The sequence below is a fragment of the Oncorhynchus clarkii genome, chromosome 20 (assembly GCF_045791955.1).
Source record: "Oncorhynchus clarkii lewisi isolate Uvic-CL-2024 chromosome 20, UVic_Ocla_1.0, whole genome shotgun sequence".
Taxonomy (NCBI): domain Eukaryota; kingdom Metazoa; phylum Chordata; class Actinopteri; order Salmoniformes; family Salmonidae; genus Oncorhynchus; species Oncorhynchus clarkii.
In genome coordinates, this window is record NC_092166.1 from 472,116 (window position 1) to 496,439 (window position 24,324).

The 24,324-nt window shown below is 42.4% G+C and overlaps 1 protein-coding gene across 3 annotated transcripts in view; it reads right to left on the reverse strand.

Annotated features, from left to right (window-relative positions):
• Positions 1 to 1,644: 1,644 nt before the first annotated feature.
• Positions 1,645 to 24,324, reverse strand: part of LOC139375759 (V-type proton ATPase subunit H-like) — a 33,508-nt gene continuing 10,828 nt past the window's right edge. For 2 of the 3 annotated variants that reach the window (XM_071117578.1, XM_071117579.1), the window contains exons 7-14: positions 21,179 to 21,235; positions 17,526 to 17,623; positions 15,846 to 16,038; positions 13,681 to 13,859; positions 12,972 to 13,097; positions 10,648 to 10,749; positions 10,086 to 10,199; positions 1,645 to 2,108 (exon numbers count right to left, since the gene is read on the reverse strand). In XM_071117578.1, the coding sequence (XP_070973679.1) occupies positions 2,039 to 2,108; positions 10,086 to 10,199; positions 10,648 to 10,749; positions 12,972 to 13,097; positions 13,681 to 13,859; positions 15,846 to 16,038; positions 17,526 to 17,623; positions 21,179 to 21,235 (939 nt within the window). In that variant the 3' untranslated portion in view covers positions 1,645 to 2,038. The remainder of the gene's footprint in view (positions 2,109 to 10,085; positions 10,200 to 10,647; positions 10,750 to 12,971; positions 13,098 to 13,680; positions 13,860 to 15,845; positions 16,039 to 17,525; positions 17,624 to 21,178; positions 21,236 to 24,324) is intronic. The other variant, XM_071117580.1, reaches the window with a different exon arrangement.

Below are 24,324 nucleotides of genomic sequence, written 5' to 3' on the forward strand. Positions count from 1 at the left end.
GCACTCACACCTGCCTGCTGCCATTCCTGAGCAAGCTTTGTACTAGTGGTGCCCCGATCCCGCAGCGGAATCAACTTTAGGAGACGGTCCTGGCGCTTGCTGGACTTTCTTGGGCACCCTGAAGTCTTCTTCACAAAAATGTAACCGCTCTCCTTGAAGTTCTTGATGATCCGATAAATGGTTGATTTAGGTGCAATCTTAATGGCAGCAATATTCTTGCCTGTGAAGCCCTTTTTGTGCAAAGCAATGATGACGGCACGTGTTCCCTTGCAGGTAACCATGGTTGACAGAGGAAGAACAATGATTCCAGCACCATTCTTCATAACATTCTGGAGTATATGCACATATACAAACTGAGGCAGCAGACTGAAAATTTATATTTGTGTCATTCTCAAAACCATTGGCCAACACTGTACAGGGGGTACCGGTACCGAGTCAATGTGCGAGGGTACAGGTTAGTCTAGGTAATTTGTACATGAGTGAATTGACTATGTATAGATAATAAACAGCAAGTAGCAGCAGTGTAAAAACAAATGGAGGGGGGGGGGGGGGGTTCAGTGTAAATAGTCCGGATGACTGTTTGATTAATTGTTCAGCTGTCTTATGGCTTGGGGGTAGAAACTGTTTAGGAGCCTCTGGTCCTATTCCCATGCGCACTGGTACCGCTTGCCATGTGGTAGCAGAGAGAACAGTCTATGACTTGGGTGACTGGAGTCTGAAATTTTTGGGGGCTTTCCTCTGACACCACCTAGTATATAGGTCCTGGATGGCAGGAAGCTTGGCCCCAGTGATGTACTGGACCGTACACACTACCCTCTGTAGTGCATTAGGGTCAGATGCCGAGCAGTTGCCATACCAGGCGGTGATGCAACCGGTCAGGATGCTCTCGATGATGCAGCTGTAAAACCTTTTGAGGATCTGGGGACCTATGCCAAATCTTTTCAGTCTCCTAAGGGGGAGAAGGTTTTGTCGTGCCCTCTTCACAACTGTCTTGGTGTGCTTGGACCATGATAGTTCGTTGGTGATGTGGACACCAAGGAACTTGAAACTCTCGACCCGCTCCACTACAGCCCCGTTGATGTTAATGGGGGCCTGTTCAGTCCTTTTCCTGTAGTCCACGATCAGCTCCTGTGTCTTGCTCACATTGATGGATAGGTTGTTGTTCTGAGTACACGTCCTAATAATCCGTCTGGCCCTGCAGCCTTGTGAATGTTGACCTGTTTAAAAAGGTCTTACTCACATCGGCTACAGACAGCGTGATCCAAAACAGCTGACGCTCTCATGCATGGTTCAGTGTTCATCTAAACAGGGGATCTTGTGTGTTTATTTGCGTGTGCTGTCTGTGTGTGAGAGAACCCAGTGGAGCGGGGAACAAATACATAAATATTGACTCATCACAACTCCGCAGCTGTATGCTAGCCTGGTGCCACGCACAAACACAGCGGAGGTCTTAGTTTTCTATTCCAACAACTCTTCTCCTGTGAGAGGCAACAGAAGATCCAGAGTCCAATGCTGGACTTGCTGTGGTCGGTCTCTCAATCTGACATGTTTTTCAAAATGCATCTTAAACTACCTGAGAGACTTTACCTTACAGTTATGAGAGATGACAGCAGTCAAGAACCTGCGAAGAAACACAGCCCACCAGACCCTCTAGATTAGTTTTATTGGAATGCATACTCACAACGTTTTACACATGACACAAATAACTTCAGCCATTTAAAATTGATCACAACACAAAGTGCTATTTAAATCACCTTACATCACATAGGCGTGAGGACACATGACATAATATACTGTAGCATGACCAGGAAATCAACATACAGCCAGAGTGGAGGAGAATTGACAGGTAAGAAAAGAGACACCATTTACACATCAACTCCTGACATAAACTGGACAGTTGATCCAGGTAATTTCATTGGATGATGTACATAGATACACACACTCAGCCACACATACACTGGTATGCATGTATACCCCAGTACATGTATGCAAACCCAGACACAGAGTGGGTTCCATGCAGGGGTCAGGAGTTAGGAGATCAGCTCCTGGTGGCCACAGCCGGTTGCTGCTGCTGGTCAGACGACTGGAGCTGCTTCCCCAGATACTCCCTGTAGAGGAGAGGAGGAGTATATCATCAATAATCCAAAATCTACCATACTTGGCCTCAACCCCATCAAACAGCTTTGGAATTAATTGGAACACCGACTGCGAGCCAGGCCTAATCACCCAACATCAGTGCCTGACCGCACTAATGCTCGTGGCTGAATGGAAGCAAGTCCCAGCAGCAATGTTCCAACATCTAGTGGAAAGACTTCCCAGAAGAGTGGAGGCTGTTATATCGTCAAAGGGGGGACCAACTCTATGTTAATGCTTTTGATTTTGGAATGAGATGTTCGACGAGCAGGTGTCCACATACTGTTGGTCATGTAGTGTATTTAACCCCTTGTTTTCGGCACTCAACAGTCTAAGCACACCCTGAAACAGGGGAGAGGGAGGGGTTCTACTAAACTACAGTGCCTTCGGAAAAGTATTCAGACCCCTTCACTTTTTCCACATTTTGTTAGGTTACAGCCGTATTCAAAAATGTATTATAGTTGTTTCCCCTCAATCTACACACAACACCCGATAATGACAAAACACTTATCAAAAATGTTTTTTTTTTAAATGTTAATTTATATATAAAATAAAAAAAAATGAAATATTACATTTACATAAGTTCAGACCCTTTACTCAGTACTTTGTTGAACAACCTTTGGCAGCCATTACACCCTCAAGTCTTCTTGGGTGAGATGCTACAAGCTTGGCACACCTGTATTTGGGGAGTTTCTCCCATTCTTCTCTGCAGATCCTCTCAAGCTTTGTCAGGTTGGATAGGGAGCGTCGCGGCACAGCTATTTTAATGTCTCTCCAGAGATGTTCGACCGGGTTCAAGTCCGGGCTCTGGCTGGGCCACTCAAGGACATTCAGAGACTTGTCCCGAAGCCACTCCTGTCTTGGCTTTTTGCTTAGGGTCGTTGTCCTGTTGGAACCTTCCCCCCAGTCTTAGGTCCTGAGCAGGTTTTCATCAAGGATCTCTGTACTTTGCTCCGTTTATCTTTCCCTCGATCCTAACTTGTCTCCCAGTCCCAGCCGCTGAAAAACATTCCCAAAGCATGATCAATCTTGGTTTCATCAGACCAGAGAATCTTGTTTCTTATGGTCTGTGAGTCTTTAGGTGCCATTTGGCAAACTCCAAGCAGACTGCCATGTGCCATTTACTGAGGAGTGGCTTCCGTCTGGCCACTCTTCTATAAAGGACTGATTGGTGGAGTACTGCAGAGATGGTTGTCTTGAAGGTTCTCCCATCTCCACAGAGGAATGCTGGAGCTCTGTCAGAGTGACCATTTGGTTCTTGGTCAACTCCCTGACCAAGGCCCTTCTCCCTCGATTGCTCAGTTTGGCCGGGTCAAGCTCTAGGAAGAGTCTTGATGGTTCCAAACTTCTTCCATTTAAAAATTATGGAGGCCACTGTTCTTGGGGACCTTCAATGCTGCAGAAATGTTTTGGTACCCTTCCCCAGATCTGTGCCTCGACACAATCCAGTCTAGGAACCTCATGGCTTGGTTTTTGCTCTGACATGCACGGTCAACTGTGTGACCTTATATAGACAGGTGTGTGCCTTTCCAAATCATGTCCAATCAATTGAATTTACCACAGCTGGACACCAAAAAAGTTGTAGGGTGATCAATGGAAACAGGGTGCACCTGAGCTCAATTTCTAGTCTCATAGCAAGGGGTCTGAATACTTATGTAAATAAGTCATCTTTTTAATTTTTTCTAAATTTGGCACAATTTCTGAAAATCTGTTTTGCTTTGTCATTATGGGGTATTGTGTGTAGATTGCTGAGAATATTTTAAATATTTAATCCATTTTAGAATAAGGCTGTAACTTAACAAAATGTGGAAAAAGTCAAGGAGTCTGAATACTTTCACAAGGAACAGTATATAGTGAGCGTGTCGTAAACCAACAGGTTCATATATACAGTACCAGTCAAAAGTTTGGACACATACTAATTGCAGGGTTTTTATTTTTACTGTTTTCTACATTGTAGAATAATAGTGAAGACATCAAACTATGAAATAGGCTTTAAATTAAAAAAATAAAAATATATAATAATTAATATATATATATATTCTTCAGAGTAGCCACCCTTTGCCTTGACAGCATTGCACACTCTTGGCATTCTCTCAACTAGCTTCATGAGGTAGTCACCTGGAATGCATTTCAATTAACAGGTGTTCCTTGCTAAAAGTGAATTTGTGGAATTTCTTTCCTTCTTAATGCGTTTCAGCCAATCAGTTGTGTTGTGACAAGGTAGGGGTGGTATACAGAAGATCGCTTTGGTAAAAGACCAAGTCCATATTATTGCAAAAACAGCTCAAATAAGCAAAGAGAAACAACAGCCCATCATTACATTAAAACATACATTGCTTGCTGTTTGGAGTTTCAGGATGGGTTTCTGTTTTGCACTTTGCGACATCGGCAGATGAAAAAAAGGGATTTATAAATTTGACTGATCAATCAATTCAGAAAATTTCATGAACTTTGAAAGTTTCTTCAAGTGCAGTCGCACCAAGAGCTATGATGAAACTGGCTCTCATGAGCACCGCCACAGGAACGGAAGACCGAGAGATACCTCTGCTACAGAGGATAAGTTCATTAGAGTTAACAGCATCAGAAATTGCAGCCCAAATAAATGCTCCACAGTTCAAGTAACTGACACATTTCAACATCAACTGTTCAGAGGAGACTCTGTGAATCAGGCCTTCATGGTATAATTGCTGCAAAGAAACCACCACTAAAGGACACCAATAATAAAGAAGAGACTTGCTTGGGCCAAGAAACACAAGCAATTGACATTAGACCAGTGGAAATCTGTCCTTTGGTCTGGTGAGTCCAAATTTAAGATTTTTGGCTCCAACAGCCGTGTCTTTGTGAGACGCAGAGCAGGTAAACGGATTATCACCGCATGTGTGGTTCCCACTGTGAAGCATGGAGGAGGTGGTGTGATTTGCTGGTGACACTGTTGGTGATTTACTTAGAATTCAAGGCACACTTAACCAGCATGGCTACCACAGCATTCTGCAGCAACACACCATCCCATCTGGTTTGCGCTTAGTGGGACTAACATTTGTTTTTCAAAAGGACAATGACCCAACACACCTCCGGGCTGTATAAGGGTTATTTCACCAAGAAGGAGCGTGATGGAGTGCTGCATAACCCGACCTCAACCCAATTGAGATGGTTTGGGATGAGATGGACCACAAAGTGAAGAAAAAGCTTCACAGGATATGTGGAAACTCCTTCAAGACTGTTGGAAAAGCATTCCTCGTGAAGCTGGTTGAAAGAATTGCCAAGAGTGTGCAAAGCAGTCATAGATTTGTTTAACACTTTTTTGGTTACTACATGACTCCATGTGTTATTTCATAGTTGATGTCTTCGCTATTATTCTACAATGTAGAAAATAATAATAATAAAGAAAAACCCTTGAATGAGTAGGTGTGTCCAAACTTTTGACTGGTACTGTATATATATACACTACCGTTCAAAAGTTTGGGGTCACTTAGAAATGTTATTGTTTTTGAAAGAAAAGCTATTTTTTGTCCATTAAAATAACAACATTTACCAGAAATACAGTGTAGACATTGTTAATATTGTAAATTACTATTGTAGCTGGTAAACGGCTGCTTTTATATGGAATAGACACAGGCGTACAGAGGCCCATTATCAGCAACCATCACTCCTGTGTTCCAATGGCACGTTGTGTTAGCTAATCCAAGTTTACCATTTTAAAAGGCTAATTGATCATTAGAAAACCCTTTTTCAATTATGTTAGCACATCTGAAAACTGTTGTGCTGATTAAAGAAGCAATAAAACTGGCCTTCTTTAGAGTATCTGGAGCATCAGCATTTGTGTGTTCGATTACAGGCTCAAAATGGCCAGAAACACAGAACTTTCTTCTGAATCTCATCAGTCTATTCTTGTTCTGAGAAATGAAGGCTATTCCATGTGAGAAATTGCCAAGAAACTGAAGATCTCGTACAACGCTGTGAACAGCGCAAACTGGCTCTAACCAGAATAGAAAGAGTGGGAGGCCCCAGTGCTCAACTGAGCAAGAGGACAAGTACATTAGAGTGTCTAGTTTGAGAAATAGTCCTCAACTGGCAGCTTCATTAAATAGTACCCGCAAAACACCAGTCAACGTCAACAGTGAAGAGGCGACTACGGGATGCTGGCTTTCTAGGCAGAGTTGCAAAGAAAAAGCTGTCCAGTGTCTGTTCTTTTGCTCATCTTAATCGTTTCTTTTTATTGGCCAGTCTGAGATATGGCTTTTTCATTGCAAGAAGCATCCCGGGGGTCGCCTCTTCACTGTTGACGTTGAGACTGATGTTTTGCGGGTATTATTTAATGAAGCTGCCAGTTGACTATAAATGTATAGTATTAATATAGTAAGTACCAGTTATTGACTAAGACTTTATAGTATTAGCTCCCAAGTGGAACAGGGGTCTACGGTACTGCATCTCAGTGAAAGAGGCGTCACTACAGTAACTGGTTCGAATCCAGGCTGTATCACACCCGGCCGTGATTGGGAGTCCCATAGGGCGGCGCACAATTGGCCCAGCGTCGGCCAGGGTAGGCAGTCATTGTAAATAAGAATTTGTTCTTAACTGACGTGCCTAGTTAAATAAAGTATAATAACAAACGGTTGAAGACCATACGTACCAGTTGGGGACCACGAGTTTAAACTAGTACCTAGTAGTAGTAGTAGTAGTACGTACCAGTTGGGGACCACGAGTTTAAACTAGTACCTAGTAGTAGTAGTACGTACCAGTTGGGGACCACGAGTTTAAACTAGTACCTAGTAGTAGTAGTACGTACCAGTTGGGGACCACGAGTTTAAACTAGTACCTAGTACCAGTAGTAGTACGTACCAGTTGGGGACCATGTAGTAGTACTAGGTACTAGGTGGTACTAGTAGTAGTACTAGTAGTACTAGTACTAGTACTAGTAGTACTAGTACTAGTACTAGTAGTACTAGTACTAGTAGTAGTAGTAGTAACGTACGTACCGGTTGGGGACCATGAGTTTAAACTAGTACCTAGCAGTAGTACGTACCAGTTGGGGACCATGAGTTTAAACTAGTACCTAGTAGTAATATAGTTGTAGTACGTATCAGTTGGGGACCATGAGTTTAAACTAGTACCTAGTAGTAATATAGTTGTAGTACGTACCAGTTGGGGACCATGAGTTTAAACTAGTACCTAGTAGTAGTACGTACCAGTTGGGGACCATGAGTTTAAACTAGTACCTAGTAGTAGGTACCGGTTGGGGACCATGAGTTTAAACTAGTACCTAGTAGTAGTAGTAGTGGTACGTACCGGTTGGGGACCATGAGTTTAAACTAGTACCTAGTAGTAGTAGTAGTAGTACGTACCAGTTGGGGACCATTAGTTTAAACTAGTACCTAGCAGTAGTAGTAGTAGTAGTAGTACGTACCGGTTGGGGACCATTAGTTAGTAGTAACTAGTACCTAGCAGTAGTAGTAGTAGTAGTAGTAGTACGTACCGGTTGGGGACCATGAGTTTAAACTAGTACCTAGTAGTAATATAGTTGTAGTTTAGTACCTAGTAGTAGTAGTAGTAGTAGTAGTAGTACGTAGTGGGGACCATAGTACGTACCAGTTGGGGACCATGAGTTTAAACTAGTACCTAGTAGTAGTAGTAGTAGTTTAAACTAGTACCTAGCAGTAGTAGTAGTACGTACCAGTTGGGGACCATAGTTTAAACTAGTACCTAGTAGTAGTAGTAGTACATACCAGTTGGGGACTATGAGTTTAAACTAGTACGTATCAGTTGTTGGGACCATGAGTTTAAACTAGTACCTAGTAGTAATATAGTTGTAGTACGTACCAGTTGACCATGCAGTAGGACCATGTACTAGTACTAGTACTAGTAGTTTAAACTAGTACCTAGTACCTAGTAGTAATATAGTTGTAGTAGTAGTAGTACCTAGTAGTAATATAGTTGTAGTACGTACCAGTTGGGGACCTAGTACCTAGTAGTTTAAACTAGTACCTAGTAGTAGTAGTAGTAGTAGTAGTTTAAACTAGTACCTAGTAGTAGTAGTACGTACCGGTTGGGGTAGTAAACGTACCAGTTGGACCATTAGTTTAAACTAGTACCAGTAGTAGTAGTAGTAGTAGTAGTAGTATAGTAGTAGTTGTAGTACGTACCAACCTAGTACCTAGTACCTAGTAGTAATATAGTAGTAGTAGTAGTAGTACCGGTTGGGGACCATGAGTTTAAACTAGTACCTAGTAGTAGTAGTAGTAGTAGTAGTAGTAGTAGTAGTAGTAGTAGTAGTAGTAGTAGTAGTACGTACCAGTTGGGGACCATGAGTTTAAACTAGTACCTAGTAGTAGTAGTAGTAGTAGTAGTACCAGTTGGGGACCATGAGTTTAAACTAGTACCTAGTAGTAGTAGTAGTACGTACCGGTTGGGGACCATGAGTTTAAACTAGTACCTAGTAGTAGCAGTAGTAGTAGTACGTACCGGTTGTAGTAGTACGTACCGGATGAGTTTAAACTAGTACCTAGCAGTAGTAGTAGTACGTACCAGTTGGGGACCATGAGTTTAAACTAGTACCTAGTAGTAGTAGTAGTACATACCAGTTGGGGACTATGAGTTTAAACTAGTACCTAGTAGTAGTAGTACGTACCAGTTGTGGACCATGAGTTTAAACTAGTACCTAGCAGTAGTAGTAGTAGTACGTACCGGTTGGGGACCATGAGTTTAAACTAGTACCTAGCAGTAGTAGTAGTAGTAGTAGTAGTAGTAGTATGTACCGGTTGGGGACCATGAGTTTAAACTAGTACCTAGTAGTAGTAGTAGTAGTAGTACGTACCGGTTAGGGACCATGAGTTTAAACTAGTACCTAGCAGTAGTAGTAGTACGTACCAGTTGGGGACCATGAGTTTAAACTAGTACCTAGTAGTAATATAGTTGTAGTACGTACCGGTTGGGGACCATGAGTTTAAACTAGTACCTAGTAGTAGTAGTACATACCGGTTGCAGTAGTAATAGTAGTAATATAGTAGTAGTACGTATCAGTTGTGGACCATGAGTTTAAACTAGTACCTAGTAGTAGTAGTAGTAGTACGTACCAGTTGGGGACCATGAGTTTAAACTAGTACCTAGTAGTACCTAGTAGTAGTAGTAGTAGTACGTACCAGTTGGGGACCATGAGTTTAAACTAGTACCTAGTAGTAGTAGTAGTAGTAGTAGTAGTAGTACGTACCAGTTGTGGACCATGAGTTTAAACTAGTACCTAGTAGTAGTAGTAGTAGTAGTAGTAGTAAAGTAGTAGTAGTAGTAGTAGTAGGTACCGGTTGGGGACCATGAGTTTAAACTAGTACCTAGTAGTAGTAGTAGTAGTAGTAGTAGTAGTAATAATAGTAGTACGTACCGGTTGGGGCCCATGAGTTTAAACTAATACCTATTAGTAGTAGTAGTAGTAGTAGTAGTAGTTGTACATACCAGTTGGGGACCATGAGTTTAAACTAGTACCTAGCAGTAGTAGTACGTACCAGTTGTGGACCATGAGTTTAAACTAGTACCTAGCAGTCGTAGTAGTAGTAGTAGTAGTAGTAGTAGATACCAGTTGGGGACCATGAGTTTAAACTAGTACCTAGTAGTAGTAGTAGTAGTAGTAGTAGTACGTACGTACCAGTTGTGGACCATGAGTTTAAACTAGTACCTAGCAGTAGTAGTAGTAGTAGTAGTAGTAGTAGTAGTAGTAGTAGTAGTAGTAGCAGCAGTAGTAGTACGTACCAGTTGTGGACCATGAGTTTAAACTAGTACCTAGTAGTAGTAGTAGTAGTAGTACATACCAGTTGTGGACCATGAGTTTAAACTAGTACCTAGTAGTAGTAGTAGTAGTAGTAGTAGTAGTAGTAGTAGTAGTAGTAGTAGTAGTAGTAGTAGTACGTACCAGTTGTGGACCATGAGTTTAAACTAGTACCTAGTAGTATAGTAGTAGTACATACCAGTTGTGGACCATGAGTTTCTGCACGGCCAGCAGGGCGTTGTAGCGGACCAGCTGATCGTCATGGTGCATGTGGTTCATCACCAGCTGTTTACCTCCAAGCTGCTCTATCACCCTGACACAGAGAAACACTGGTTATATAAACACAGAGTGGACAAAACATTCCCACAGTTGTGTCAAGTTGGCTGGATGTCCTTCGGATGATGGACCATTTATTGATATATGCAGGAAACTGTTGTGTAAAAAACCCAGCAGCGTTGCAGTTCTTGGCACACAAACCGGTGCGCCTGGTACCTACTACCATACCCCGTTCTAATGCATTTCAATATGTTGTCCTAATCATTCACCCTCTGAAGGACACACACACAATCCACGTCTCAAGGTTTAAACATCCTTCTTTAACCCGTCTCCTCCCCTTCATCTACACTGATTGAAGTGGATTTAACAGGTGACATAAATAAGGGATTATAGCTTTCACCTGGATTCACCTGTCCAGTCTATGCCATGGAAAGAGCAGGTGTTCATAATGTATTGTTCACTCAGTGTATACTGTGTGTCCTTACCGTTTCCCCCGAGGGTAGTGTCTGACGTATTCTCCAACATCATGAGCAGCTACAGCAATAACCTGAGGGTCATCAGATACCTCCAGCAGCCGAGTAAGGATCCTGAGGAGGGAGAACATATAACACATAACAAACCCTGACATCAGATACCACCTCTTCACCCTGACATCAGATACCACCTCATCACCCTAACACCAGCTACCTCATCACCCTAACTAACCCGAACATTAGAAACGTCATCACACTAACATCAGATACCTTTATAAACCACCATGTCTTTCAAAAATATTAGAATCACTGACAAACTCTCAGCTAAGGAGCTGGTCTGTCTACAGTACCTAGATGCAAAACCAAGACGGGTGTGGAGCGTTCTCTAGTAAAGCCCCTCAGTTACAGAACAGCATTCTCTAGTAAAGCCCCTCAATTACAAAACAGCGTTCTCTCATAAAGCCCCTTAATTACAAAACAGCGTTCTCTAGTAAAGCCCCTCAATTACAAAACAGCGTTCTCTAGTAAAGCCCCTCAGTTACAGAACAGCGTTCTCTAGTAAAGCCCCTCAGTTACAGAACAGCGTTCTCTAGTAAAGCCCCTCAGTTACAGAACAGCATTCTCTAGTAAAGCCCCTCAATTACAAAACAGCGTTCTCTAGTAAAGCCCCTCAGTTACAAAACAGCGTTCTCTAGTAAAGCCCTTCAGTTACAGAACAGCATTCTCTAGTAAAGCCCCTCAATTACAAAACAGCGTTCTCATAAAGCCCCTCAATTACAAAACAGCGTTCTCTAGTAAAGCCCCTCAGTTACAGAACAGCGTTCTCTAGTAAAGCCCCTCAGTTACAGAACAGCGTTCTCTAGTAAAGCCCCTCAGTTACAGAACAGCGTTCTCTAGTAAAGCCCCTCAGTTACAGAACAGCGTTCTCTAGTAAAGCCCCTCAGTTACAGAACAGCATTCTCTAGTAAAGACCCTCAATTACAAAACAGCGTTCTCTAGTAAAGCCCCTCAGTTACAGAACAGCGTTCTCTAGTAAAGCCCCTCAGTTACAGAACAGCGTTCTCTAGTAAAGCCCCTCAGTTACAGAACAGCGTTCTCTAGTAAAGCCCCTCAGTTACAGAACAGCGTTCTCTAGTAAAGCCCCTCAGTTACAGAACAGCATTCTCTAGTAAAGCCCCTCAATTACAAAACAGCGTTCTCTCATAAAGCCCCTCAATTACAAAACAGCGTTCTCTAGTAAAGCCCCTCAATTACAAAACAGCGTTCTCTAGTAAAGCCCCTCAGTTACAGAACAGCGTTCTCTAGTAAAGCCCCTCAGTTACAGAACAGCGTTCTCTCGTAAAGCCCCTCAGTTACAGAACAGCGTTCTCTCGTAAAGCCCCTCAGTTACGGAACAGCTTGCCCTGTCAGGTAAGAGATGCAGACTCCATTGAGGTTATTTAAATAACATTTAAAAATCAACCTTTTTAGCCAGGCCTTTAATAAGTGATTGTATTCTTATGTTATTTTATTTACACTTAGGGTGCCATTTGGGATGCAAACTCATTACCAAACATCCACACTAGGTAGTGCTCGGTGTCTTACCTAACATCCACACTAGGTAGTGCTCTGTGTCTTACCTAACCTCCACACTAGGTAGTGCTCTGTGTCTTACCTAACCTCCACACTAGGTAGTGCTCTGTGTCTTACCTAACATCCACACTAGGTAGTGCTCTGTGTCTTACCTAACATCCAACACTAGGTAGTGCTCTGTGTCTTACAGAACCATCCACACTAGGTAGTGCTCTGTGTCTTACCTAACATCCACACTAGGTAGTGCTCTGTGTCTTACCTAACATCCACACTAGGTAGTGCTCTGTGTCTTACCTAACATCCACACTAGGTAGTGAAGTGCTATGTGTCTTACCGAACCATCCCACACTAGGTAGTGCTCTGTGTCTTACCTAACATCCACACTAGGTAGTGCTCTGTGTCTTACAGAACCATCCACACTAGGTAGTGCTCTGTGTCTTACCTAACATCCACACTAGGTAGTGCTCTGTGTCTTACCTAACATCCAACACTAGGTAGTGCTCTGTGTCTTACAGAACCATCCACACTAGGTAGTGCTCTGTGTCTTACCTAACATCCACACTAGGTAGTGCTCTGTGTCTTACCTAACATCCACACTAGGTAGTGCTCTGTGTCTTACCTAACATCCACACTAGGTAGTGCTATGTGTCTTACCGAACCATCCCACACTAGGTAGTGCTATGTGTCTTACCGAACCATCCCACACTAGGTAGTGCTCTGTGTCTTACCGAACCATCCGACACTAGGTAGTGCTCTTTGCTTACTTGAGGAGTTCGTAGTTCTTCTCGTTGAGGCGAACAGCGTTCTCACGCCAGAACTTCTCTGATTTGTGGACCGGGCTCCACTCCAGGCGACCCGACTTCAGCTCTGAGCTGTACTCATCAAACGAACTGTGTGTGAGTGAAAGAGAGTGAGAGAAAACAAGCTTAAATAACAAGCAACAAACAAACTAGCAGATAAACTTTGCTGAAGAACAGCCTCAGTCCCGACAGTCCTTAATATAGAGAGATGTTGACCTGTTGGGAGAGTTCAATTTGAGGGGTATTCCAGGACAGGTCCAGTGTGGTTTAAGAGATCTGCACAGTTCTGCTAGCGTAGCGCCTAGTTTCTCCAGGTTCAAGTAACAGCACAGTAATGCCTGCTAGCATAGCGCCTAGTTTCTCCAGGTTCAAGTAACAGCACAGTAATGCCTGCTAGCATAGCGCCTAGTTTCTCCAGGTTCAAGTAACAGCACAGTAATGCATGCTAGTGTAGCACCTAGCAGAACAGCCTAGTTTCTCCAGGTTCATGTAACAGCACAGTAATGCCTGTTAGCATAGCGCCTAGTTTCTCCAGGTTCATGTAAAAGCACAGTAATGCCTGCTAGCGTAGCTGAGGTTAGCAGTAATGTTACCCGTCAGGTCCTGGACACTCTCTCCCAGACTCTAGGTTCGGACATGGAGAAGTTAGGGTTAGGGGTCAAAGGTAACCTACCTGAGGTCCTGAACGCTCTCGCCCAGACTCTCCAGCAGGAACTTGATGTCTTCCGTAATGTCCTCATCATCATACTTCTGCTGGTCCAGATTTTCCAGCTGCTTCAGAACCTTACACTGGATCATGGCCAGAGCATACTCCTGACGGGTCTCCCTATCCGCTGACTTCTCCAACAGGTTCTAGAATAATAATATTAACATGTATCATGGCCAGAGCATACTCCTGATGGGTCTCCCACTCAGTCGATTTCTCCAGAACCCTCTACTACGTACGTGGTTTGAGGAGATAGAAAGGTAAATTTGGTCAACCCTGAGTTCGACTCTGGATAACAAGTACCACGAAAGTTGATCAGCTTTTAGCCAGGTACATTTCTACGGCAACAAATCCTTCAGAAGTAATCTTCTTCCGGGCAGGCAAACTCTATCCTGAACGAAGTATCTGAGCCACGAGTTGAGGACCAATGAAATCAGATGATTTTATCAACTTCACCGCAGAAGGGCAATATCGGAGGATGTGGTGGATTGAGACGCATCCAATGAAATAAAACAGATCTCTAGCTTAAACGGACAGATTTTTATGGGGAATTTTGTATTATGCTAATTAGATTGCCGCTTAAAGTCAAGGCATTGCAATATTTTCCGAATGCACAACTCAAACTGCTACAGCGACAAACTCCACACTGCTCCCACCACACTGCTCCAACTGCACAGCTACACGCCGCTCCCACACGCGTTCAAGAAAGAGTTAAGAAAATAGTAAAGAATTATTGAAAAAAAGTAGCAATAAAGTGGCTATATACAGGGGATACCTGTACCGGGTCAATGTGCGAGAAAAGGAGGAGATAATGTTGTTCCCAGACTCTCCTGGCTCAAAGTGGAGGAGAGATTGACTTCATCACTACTTGTATTTATGAGAAGTATTGTCATGTTGAATGCACTGAGCTGTCTGTCTAAACTACTGGCGCACAGCTCGGACACCCATGCATACCGCACAAGAAATGCAACCAGAGGTCTCTTCACAGTCCCCAAGTCCAGACTATAGGAGGTGCACAGTACTACAAAGAGCCATGACTACATGGAACTCTATACCACATCAAGTAACTGAAGCAGCAGTAGAACTAGATTTAAAAACAGATTAAAAAAATACACACCTTATGGAAGAGTAGGGACTGAAGCAACACAAACATGGGCACAGAGACATGCATACACACAATAACATACGCACTACACACACATGTACACATGGATTTAGTACTGTAGATATGTAGTAATGGTGGAGTAGGGGCCTGAGGGCACACAATGTATTGTGAAATGTAATGTTTTTAAAATTGTATTAACTGCCTTAATTTTTCTGGACCCCAGGAAGAGTTATGGGATCCATAATTAACACAAATGCCTCGAGATTACCTTAATATTAGACATTGCGCACCAGCTGTTACTGACAGACACACCCCCCACCCCTGGATGTAGCTATTCTGTCCTGCCGATGCACGGAAAAAAACAGCCAACTATTATTATCTATGACATCGTTCAATCATGAAACGTAAGATATTACCGTTAAATGTCTCGTTGATAGGATAGTCTCGAACGGAGCTCTTCCAGTTTATTCTCCAGTGATTAGACTTTGGCTAATAGAACGAATGGTAGAGGCAGGTTACCCACTCACCGACAAATTTTCACAAGGCACCATGACCTCCGCCCCTTGCATTTCCTTCATGTGAATGACAGGGATTTGGTCCTTGTCTGGGGACAACATGATCTCCTCCTTCATGTGGATGACAGGGATTTGGGCCTTGTCTGGGGACAACATGATCTCCTCCATGTGGATGACAGGGATTTGGGCCTTGTCTGGGGACAACATGATCGCCTCCTTCATGTGGATGACAGGGATTTGGGCCTTGTCTGGGGACAACATTATATCCTTCCTGTCAGACTCATTAAAGATAAAATCTTCATCCAGTTCGAGGTGAGTAATCGCTGTTCTGATATCCTGAAGCTCTTTTCGGTCATAAGAGACGGTAGCATCAATATTATGTACATTTGCTTAGATTCCTTTGACAGATCATTTAAGACAACCTATAGGGAACAGGGTGCCGTAACTAGCAGTACGTACCCTGAAGACAACCTATAGGGAACAGGGTGCCGTAACTAACTAGCAGTACGTACCCTGAAGGCAGCCAGGATGATGCGCGTGACCTTCTCCTTGACAGACTCCTGCAGGATGTCAGACAGGGCCGGTACCACATTGTAACGGCGTAGCTGCTCACAGAGCTGAGAGTTGAAGGCCAGCAGCCACACACAAAACCCCATCTGGTACTGCAGCTGGAAACCACACTTGTTACTGAGCACAGCCGTGATGCTAGAGGGAGGAGAGAGAACAGGGTCAGGTGGTAATGCTAGAGAGAGGAGAGAGAACAGGGTCAGGTGGTAATGCTAGAGAGAGGAGAGAGAACAGGGTCAGGTGGTAATGCTAGAGAGAGGAGAGAGAACAGGGTCAGGTGGTAATGCTAGAGGGAGGAGAGAGAACAGGGTCAGGTGGTAATGCTAGAGGGAGGAGAGAGAACAGGGTCAGGTGGTAATGCTAGAGGGAGGAGAGAGAACAGGGTCAGGGGTCAGGTGGTACAGGACACCACACTTGTCGATCACAGCAGTTTTATGGTGCATCGTGGTTTCATTGCATGGTTTTGGTTAGGGAGTTTATGGCTTGAGTTACAGATAACAGCAGTTAGTCTAACTTCCTCTTGTAGTGTAGTCAAGCAGCATAAAGCATCAGACAACCCCAAACACACTAATGATGTAATGCTAACAGATAGAAGTTAGTAGTAATAGAAGTATCCAGTGATTGTAACAATGATAACTAACAGAAGTATACTGATCAAAAATATAAACGCAACATGTAAACTGTTGATCCCATGTTTCATGAGCTGAAATAAGATGCCAGAAATGTTCCATATGAATAAAAATTATTATTTCTCAAAAATGTTGTGCACAAATTTGTTTACATCCCTGATAGTGAGTATTTCTCCTTTGCCAAGATAATCCATCGACCTGACAGGTGTGGCATATCAAGAAGCTGATTAAACAGCATGATCATTACACAGGTGCACCTTGTGCTGGGGACAATAGGTCACTAATATGTGCAGTTTTGTCACAATGCCATGCCACAGATTCCTAAAGTTTTTTTTAAACCTTTACTTAACTAGGCAAGTCAGTTAAGAACAAATTCTTATTTACAATGACGGCCAAAACTGACGATGCTGGGCCAATTGTGCGCCACCCTTTGGGACTCCCAATCACAACCGGTTGTGATACAGCCTGGATTTGAGATACAGGAAACCACCCTTGTTAATAAATATAGTAATAGTATCCAGAGACTAGTAGTATTAGATGTAGTAATAGTATCCAGAGACTAGTAGTATTAGATGTAGTAATAGTATCCAGAGACTAGTAGTATTAGATGTAGTAATAGTATCCAGAGACTAGTAGTATTAGATGTAGTAATAGTATCCAGAGACTAGTAGTCCGCAGTATTAGATGTAGTAATAGTATTAGATGTAGTAATAGAGCCTAATAGTCAGTAGTATTAGATGTAGTAATAGTATCCAGAGACTAGTAGTCAGTAGTATTAAATGTAGTAATAGTATCCAGAGACCAGTAGTATTAGATGTAGTAATATTATTAGATGTAGTAATGGTATGAATAGACTAGTAGTAGTAGATGTAGTAATATTATTAGATGTAGTAATGGTATCCATAGACTAGTAGTCCGCAGTATTAGATGTAGTAATAGTATCCAGAGACTAGTAGTCAGTAGTATTAGATGTAGTAATAGTATACAGAGACTCACCAGTTGACCCCGTCAGCCTCCACCCAGGCAAACCTGTACTCATTCACCCTCAACATCAGCTGGAGACAGCCTGCTACACACTGCACATACTGAGAACTCTGCAGGGGGAGAACAGAGACACACAAACTTTTATTAAGACTGGTCAGGGAAACACAGGCAGGGATTTGGAGATACAGTGGGGCAAAAAAGTATTTAGTCAGCCACCAATTGTGCAAGTTCTCCCACTTAAAAAGATGAGGCCTGTAATTTATCATAGGTACACTTCAACTATGACAGACAAAATGAGAGAAAAAAATCCAGAAAATCACATTGTAGGATTTTTAATGAATTTATTTGCAAATTATGGTGGAAAATAAGTATTTGGTCAATACAAAAGTTGCTCAATACTTTGTTATATACCCTTTGTTGGCAATGACAGAGGTCAAACATTTTCTGTAAGTCTTCACAAGGTTTCCACACACTGTTGCTGGTATTTTGGCCCATTCCTCCATGCAGATCTCCTCTAGAGCAGTGATGTTTTGGGGCTGTTAATGGGCAACACGGACTTTCAACTCCCTCCAAAGATTTTCTATGCGGTTGAGATCTGGAGACTGGCTAGGCCACTCCAGGACCTTGAAATGCTTCTTACGAAGCCACTCCTTCGTTGCCCGGGCGGTGTGTTTGGGATCATTGTCATGCTGAAAGACCCAGCCATGTTTGATCTTCAATGCCCTTGCTGATGGTAGGCTTTGTTACTTTGGTCCCAGCTCTCTGCAGGTCATTTACTAGGTCCCCCGTGTGGTTCTGGGATTTTTGCTCACCGTTCTTGTGATCATTTTGACCCCACGGGGTGAGATCTTGCGTGGAGCCCCAGATCGAGGGAGATTATCAGTGGTCTTGTATGTCTTCCATTTCCTAATAATTGCTCCCACAGTTGATTTCTTCAAACCAAGCTGCTTTCCTATTGCAGATTCAGTCTTCCCAGCCTGGTGCAGGTCTACAATTTTGTTTCTGGTGTCCTTTGACAGCTCTTTGGTCTTGGCCATAGTGGAGTTTGGAGTGTGACTGTTTGAGGTTGTGGACAGGTGTCTTTTATACTGATAACAAGTTCAAACAGGTGCCATTAATACAGGTAACGAGTGGAGGACAGAGGAGCCTCTTAAAAAAGATGTTACAGGTCTTTGAGAGCCAGAAATCTTGCTTGTTTGTAGGTGTCCAAATACTTATTTTCCACCATAATTTGCAACTAAATTCATTAAAAATCCTACAATGTGATTCTCTGGAATGTTTTTTCTCCTTTTGTCTGTCATAGTTGAAGTGTACCTATGATGAAAATGACAGGCCTCTCATCTTTTGATGTGGGAGAACTTTGGTGGCTGACTAAATACTTTTTTGCCCCACTGTACCTGCTCTTCCATTCTGAAACAGGTGTTCAACATCACCAACCTCAATCAAATCCATCTTTATTTATATAGCCCATTTAACAAAAACAGCCACAGTGCTTGACAGTAACTGCTCAACAGTAACTGGCATCTGCAACCACGAGCACCATGCAGAACCATGCTAGACAAAGAGAGTATCATCACAGAACAGACAGGACGTGTCCCCTCAAGGACCTGAGCAAAGAAAGCTGAGGAGAAAATAGATCCAATTAATCTGTTAGAGGCGTTTCATAAAAGCAACACAAAAAAAAGAATCAGGAAGAAAGGGAGTGAGAAACTGAGGAGACATCCTGAGAGCAACAGAAGCAGTAGAAATAGCAGCAATAGTAGTAATAATAGCAGCAGCACTAATAGCAGCAATAATAGTAGATGTCGTAGTACATAAGATAAGGGTTAAGGCTATTAAGCCTTTTCCCGACACATCTCTTTAAAAGGATCTGACCCTTTTCCCCCCCATTTTCAGTAGCTCATAACCTGAAGCAATGATATGCATATTCTTGATACCATTTGAAAGGAAATACATTGAAGTTATTGGAAATGTGAAATTCAAGAGAATATAACACATTAGAACTGGTAGAAGAGGGCAAAGATTTTTTTTTTTTTTTTATCATCTTTGAAATGCAAGAGAAAGGCCATAATGTACTATTCCAGGTTAGGTGCAATTTTGATTTTGGCCATCAAACTTGTCGTTGTCATCAGCAGCCTGGTGGTCCAAAATAGCATAACTGGTGTATTTTAACAGCAATAAACCCATCAGTTTAAAATGTATTTAGTATATGTCAATCTAGAAAACCAGGCAACTAAAAGCAACTTTCTCAACAATGTTTTGGTTCGTTTCTAGCGTGTTAGATAGGTAGCTAACCTTACATTAGCTGGCTAACCAGTTCAAATAATGACCACATCATATAGCTGACAATGTCTTAGCTAATTTGTATTCATTATTACTGGAAAAGAAACTCAACAAGATCAATGTTCACAAGTTAATGGCAAGCTAATTAGAGAAAATAGCTTACGAATGTGAGTGAGACAAAATAAAAACGGCATTCTACCAGAGAATTTTAGAAATTGGACACTGTCTAACGATATGTCCAAATCTGACTTTGGTGCAGGTCATGTTGTTCTTCCCATGTCAGTCTCTGGCAAACACACTATATAAAATAAAATCTAAGTTTGTTTGTCATATGCAGAGGATACAGAAGGTGTAAACGCTAGAGTGAAATGGTAACTTGCATAGTGGAGTCTTCTGTTTAGACATGTAGCTAGCTAGCTAAACAATGAACCATAATCCCCAACTCATGACGTTACTACCGTGCATGAATATACAGGTAGCTAAATTCAATGTCACTGGCAATGCAAATGGCTCGAAGATACCAATAATTTTACTACACAGATCATAAACGTAACGTTAGCTGGCTGGTTGGCTCGCTAGCTAACGTTAGCTAGCTAACGCATGATATCTAAAAATGTAGCTCGCTCGACTCTGGATGAATGCTTCTCCCTCTCTGTCACGGTTGCCGTTAGGTTGAAGAAGAAAAAAAAAAAATCAGGAGACGGGCTAACAGCGTTCTGTTCTATTTTCGACTCCATCCGCATTTACAATCAAACGCCTGAATTGTCTCCATCTCTTTAGCCATCAAACTCTGCTTCCACCAGGCATTCCACTGATTTCAAAACTCGGTCCTCCAGAAATTGGATTCGATAGGGACACTGCTGTTTTCCTGTCTTTCAAAAAAGCTGCTATAGAAAGGATTACCTACACATGCTAAACAACTCATATTATAGACAGAAACATGCTACATGGCAGACCAATCCGAACTCATCTCTAGGCATGTCCAGCCCATCCATTTTCTCAGCCAATCATGGCTAGCGGGAAGGTTCCTGACTTTTTCCGTGGCTATACCAACGAGGCTCGTAATTTAACAATTTTATTCGTATTGAAGGATAATACAATTTTGTTATTAAGGCACATGAAGTTCACATGCTCCAGAAGGCATTTATGCCAAAAAAAAGCATTAAAAAATATATATATAATAATTCTCTCCTGTGAATTAGTGACGCGACATACGCCTCGTTTCCAGCCTCACTGGCTGATGTCTCCGCACCTCCATTGTAACAGTATTATAACAGAACAGAAGCAGCAGAGAGAGACAGCAAAGAGCCCAATAGAGTTGATTAGAGAGATAGCAGCGTTAAGATGAATCATCATCGTCTTCATCACTCTGTCATACTCACTTCACTGGGGGATATAGTGCCTTGTCCTGAGGAATCTGGACCTGTACCATGAAGCTTCTAATGGAAGACAAAACACAGACAAGGAGCCATGTGGCTGGCTTAGATGACTGGGCTCTGGATGAAGTACTGTGTGTGTGTGTGTGTGTGTGTGTGTGTGTGTGTGTGTGTGTGTGTGTGAGAGAGAGAGAAAGACTCAGGGGCCAAGCCGGATTTCTTCAGCCTCCTGAGGTTGAAGAGATGCTGATGTGCCTTCTTCACCACACTGTCTGTGTGGGTGGACCATTTCAGATCGGCCCGTCGATGTGGATAGGGGCACGGACTCTCGCATGGACTCTGTGAACACGTGCCCCTATACACGTCGACAGTGGAGAAGGTGGAAAGCTTCAAGTTCCTCTGTGTACACGTCACTGACAATCTGAAATGGTCCACAAACACACAGGAGGCTGAAGAAATCTGGCTTGGCCCTTAAGACCTTCACAAAGTTTTACAGATGCACAATCGAGAGCATCCTGTCGGGTTGTATCACCGCCTGGTACGGCAACTGCACCACCCACAACCACAGGGCTCTCCAGAGGGTTGTGGGTAAACTACCTGCCCTCCAGGACACCTATAACACCCGATGTCACAGGAAGGCCATAAAGATCATCAAGGACAACAACCACCCAAGCCACTGCCTGTTCGCCCCGCTATCATCCAGAAGGCGAGGTCAGTACAGGTGCATCAAAGCTGGGACCGAGAGACTGAAAAACAGCTTCTATCTCAAGGCCATCAGACTGTTAAACAGTTACTCCAGCCACTTCAATAATGGAAAAATTGATGAATTGAGACCCATTTCTCCTGACAGAGCTGGTGTAACTGAGTCAGGATTGTAGGCCTCCTTGCTCGCACACACTTTTTCAGTTCTGCCCACAAGTTTTCTATAGGATTGAGTTAAGGGGTTTGTGTGGCTACTCCAATACCTTGACTTTGTTGTCCTTAAGCCATTTTGCCAATACTTTGGAAGTATGTTTGGGGTCATTGTCCATTTGGAAGACCCATTTGCGACCAAGCTTTAACTTACTGATGTTTTGAGACGTTGCTTCAGTATATCCACATCCGCTGTGTGGTCCCAAGGTGTTTATACTTGCATACTACTGTTAGTACAGATGAACGTGGTCCCTTCAGGAATTTGGAAATTGCTCCCAAGGATGAACCAGACTTGTGGAGGTCTACAAACATATTTTTTTTTAGGTCTTGGCTGATTTCTTTTGATTTTCCCATGATGTCAAGCAAAGAGGCACTGAGTCTGAAGGTAAGTCTTAAAATACATCTCCACACCTCCAATTTACTCAAATGTCAATTAGCCTATCAGAAGCTTCTAAAGCCATGACATTTTCTGTAATTTCCAAGCTGTTTAAAGGCACAGTCAACTTAGTTAATGTAAACTTCTGACCCACAGGAATTGTGATACAATGAATTATAAGTGAAATAATCTGTCTGTAAACAATTGTTGGAAAAATTACTTGTGTCATGCACGAAGTAGATGTCCTAACCGACTTGTCAAAACTATAGTTTGTTAACAAGAAATTTGTGGAGTGGTTGAAAAACAAGTTAATGACTCCAACCTAAGTGTATGGAAACGTCAACTGTGTGTGTGTGTGTGTGTGTGTGTGTGTGTGTGTGTGTGTGATATATATATATATATATATATATATACACACACACACACACACAGAGTGGAGCAAATAAGTATTTAGTCAGCTACCAACTGTGTAAGTTCTTCCACTTAAAAAGATGAGGCCTGTCATTTTCATCATAGGTACACTATGACAGATAAAATGAGAGAAAAAAAAAATCCAGAAAATCACATTGTAGGATTTTTAATGAATTTATTTGCAAATTATGGTGGAAAATAAGTATTTGGTCAATAACAAAAGTTTCTCAATACTTTGTTATATACCCTTTGTTGGCAATGACAGAGGTCAAACGTTTTCTGTAAGTCTTCACAAGGTTCTCACACACTGTTGCTGGTATTTTGGCCCATTCCTCCATGCAGATCTCCTCTAAAGCAGTGATGTTTTGGGGCTGTTGCTGGGCAACACGGACTTTCAACTCCCTCCAAAGATTTTCTATGGGGTTGAGATCTGGAGACTGGCTAGGCCACTCCAGGACCTTGAAATGCTTCTTACGAAGCCACACCTTCGTTGCCCGGGCGGTGTGTTTGGGATCATTGTCATGCTGAAAGACCCAGCCATGTTTGATCTTCAATGCCCTTGCTGATGGTAGGCTTTGTTACTTTGGTCCCAGCTCTCTGCAGGTCATTCACTAGGTCCCCCCGTGTGGTTCTGGTATTTTTGCTCACCGTTCTTGTGATCATTTTGACTCCACGGGGTGAGATCTTGCGTGGAGCCCCAGATCGAGGGAGATTATCAGTGGTCTTGTATGTCTTCCATTTCCTAATAATTGCTCCCACAGTTGATTTCTTCAAACCAAGCTGCTTACCTATTGCTGGTGCAGGTCTACAATTTTGTTTATGGTGTCCTTTGACAGCTCTTTGGTCTTGGCCATAGTGGAGTTTGGAGTGTGACTGTTTGAGGTTGTGGACAGGTGTCTTTTATACTGATAACAAGTTCAAACAGGTGCCATTAATACCAGGTAACAAGTGGAGGACAGAGGAGCCTCTTAAAGAAGTTACAGGTCTGTGAGAGCCAGAAATCTTGCTTGTTTGTAGGTGACCAAATACTTGTTTTCCACCATAATTTGCAAATAAATTCATAAAAAAATCCTACAATGTGATTTTCTGTATTTTATTTCCTAATTTTGTCGGTCATAGTTGAAGTGTACCTATGAAGAAAATGACAGGCCTCTAATCTTTTTAAGTGGGAGAACTTGCACAATTGGTGGCTAACTAAATACTTTTTTGCCCCACTGTGTGTGTGTGTGTGTGTATATATATATATATAAGTGGAACTAGAGCTAGATTATTTATATATATATAAATAACAGAACACTAGTCAGTTTAAATTTTACTAACCTGTTTTTGCTTTGTCATTATGGGGTAGTGTTTGTAGATTGATTGATTTAATCTTAGAATAAGTCTGTAGCCTAAATGTGGAAAAAGTCAAAGGGTCTGAATACTTTCCGAATGCACGGTATACAGCAGGAAG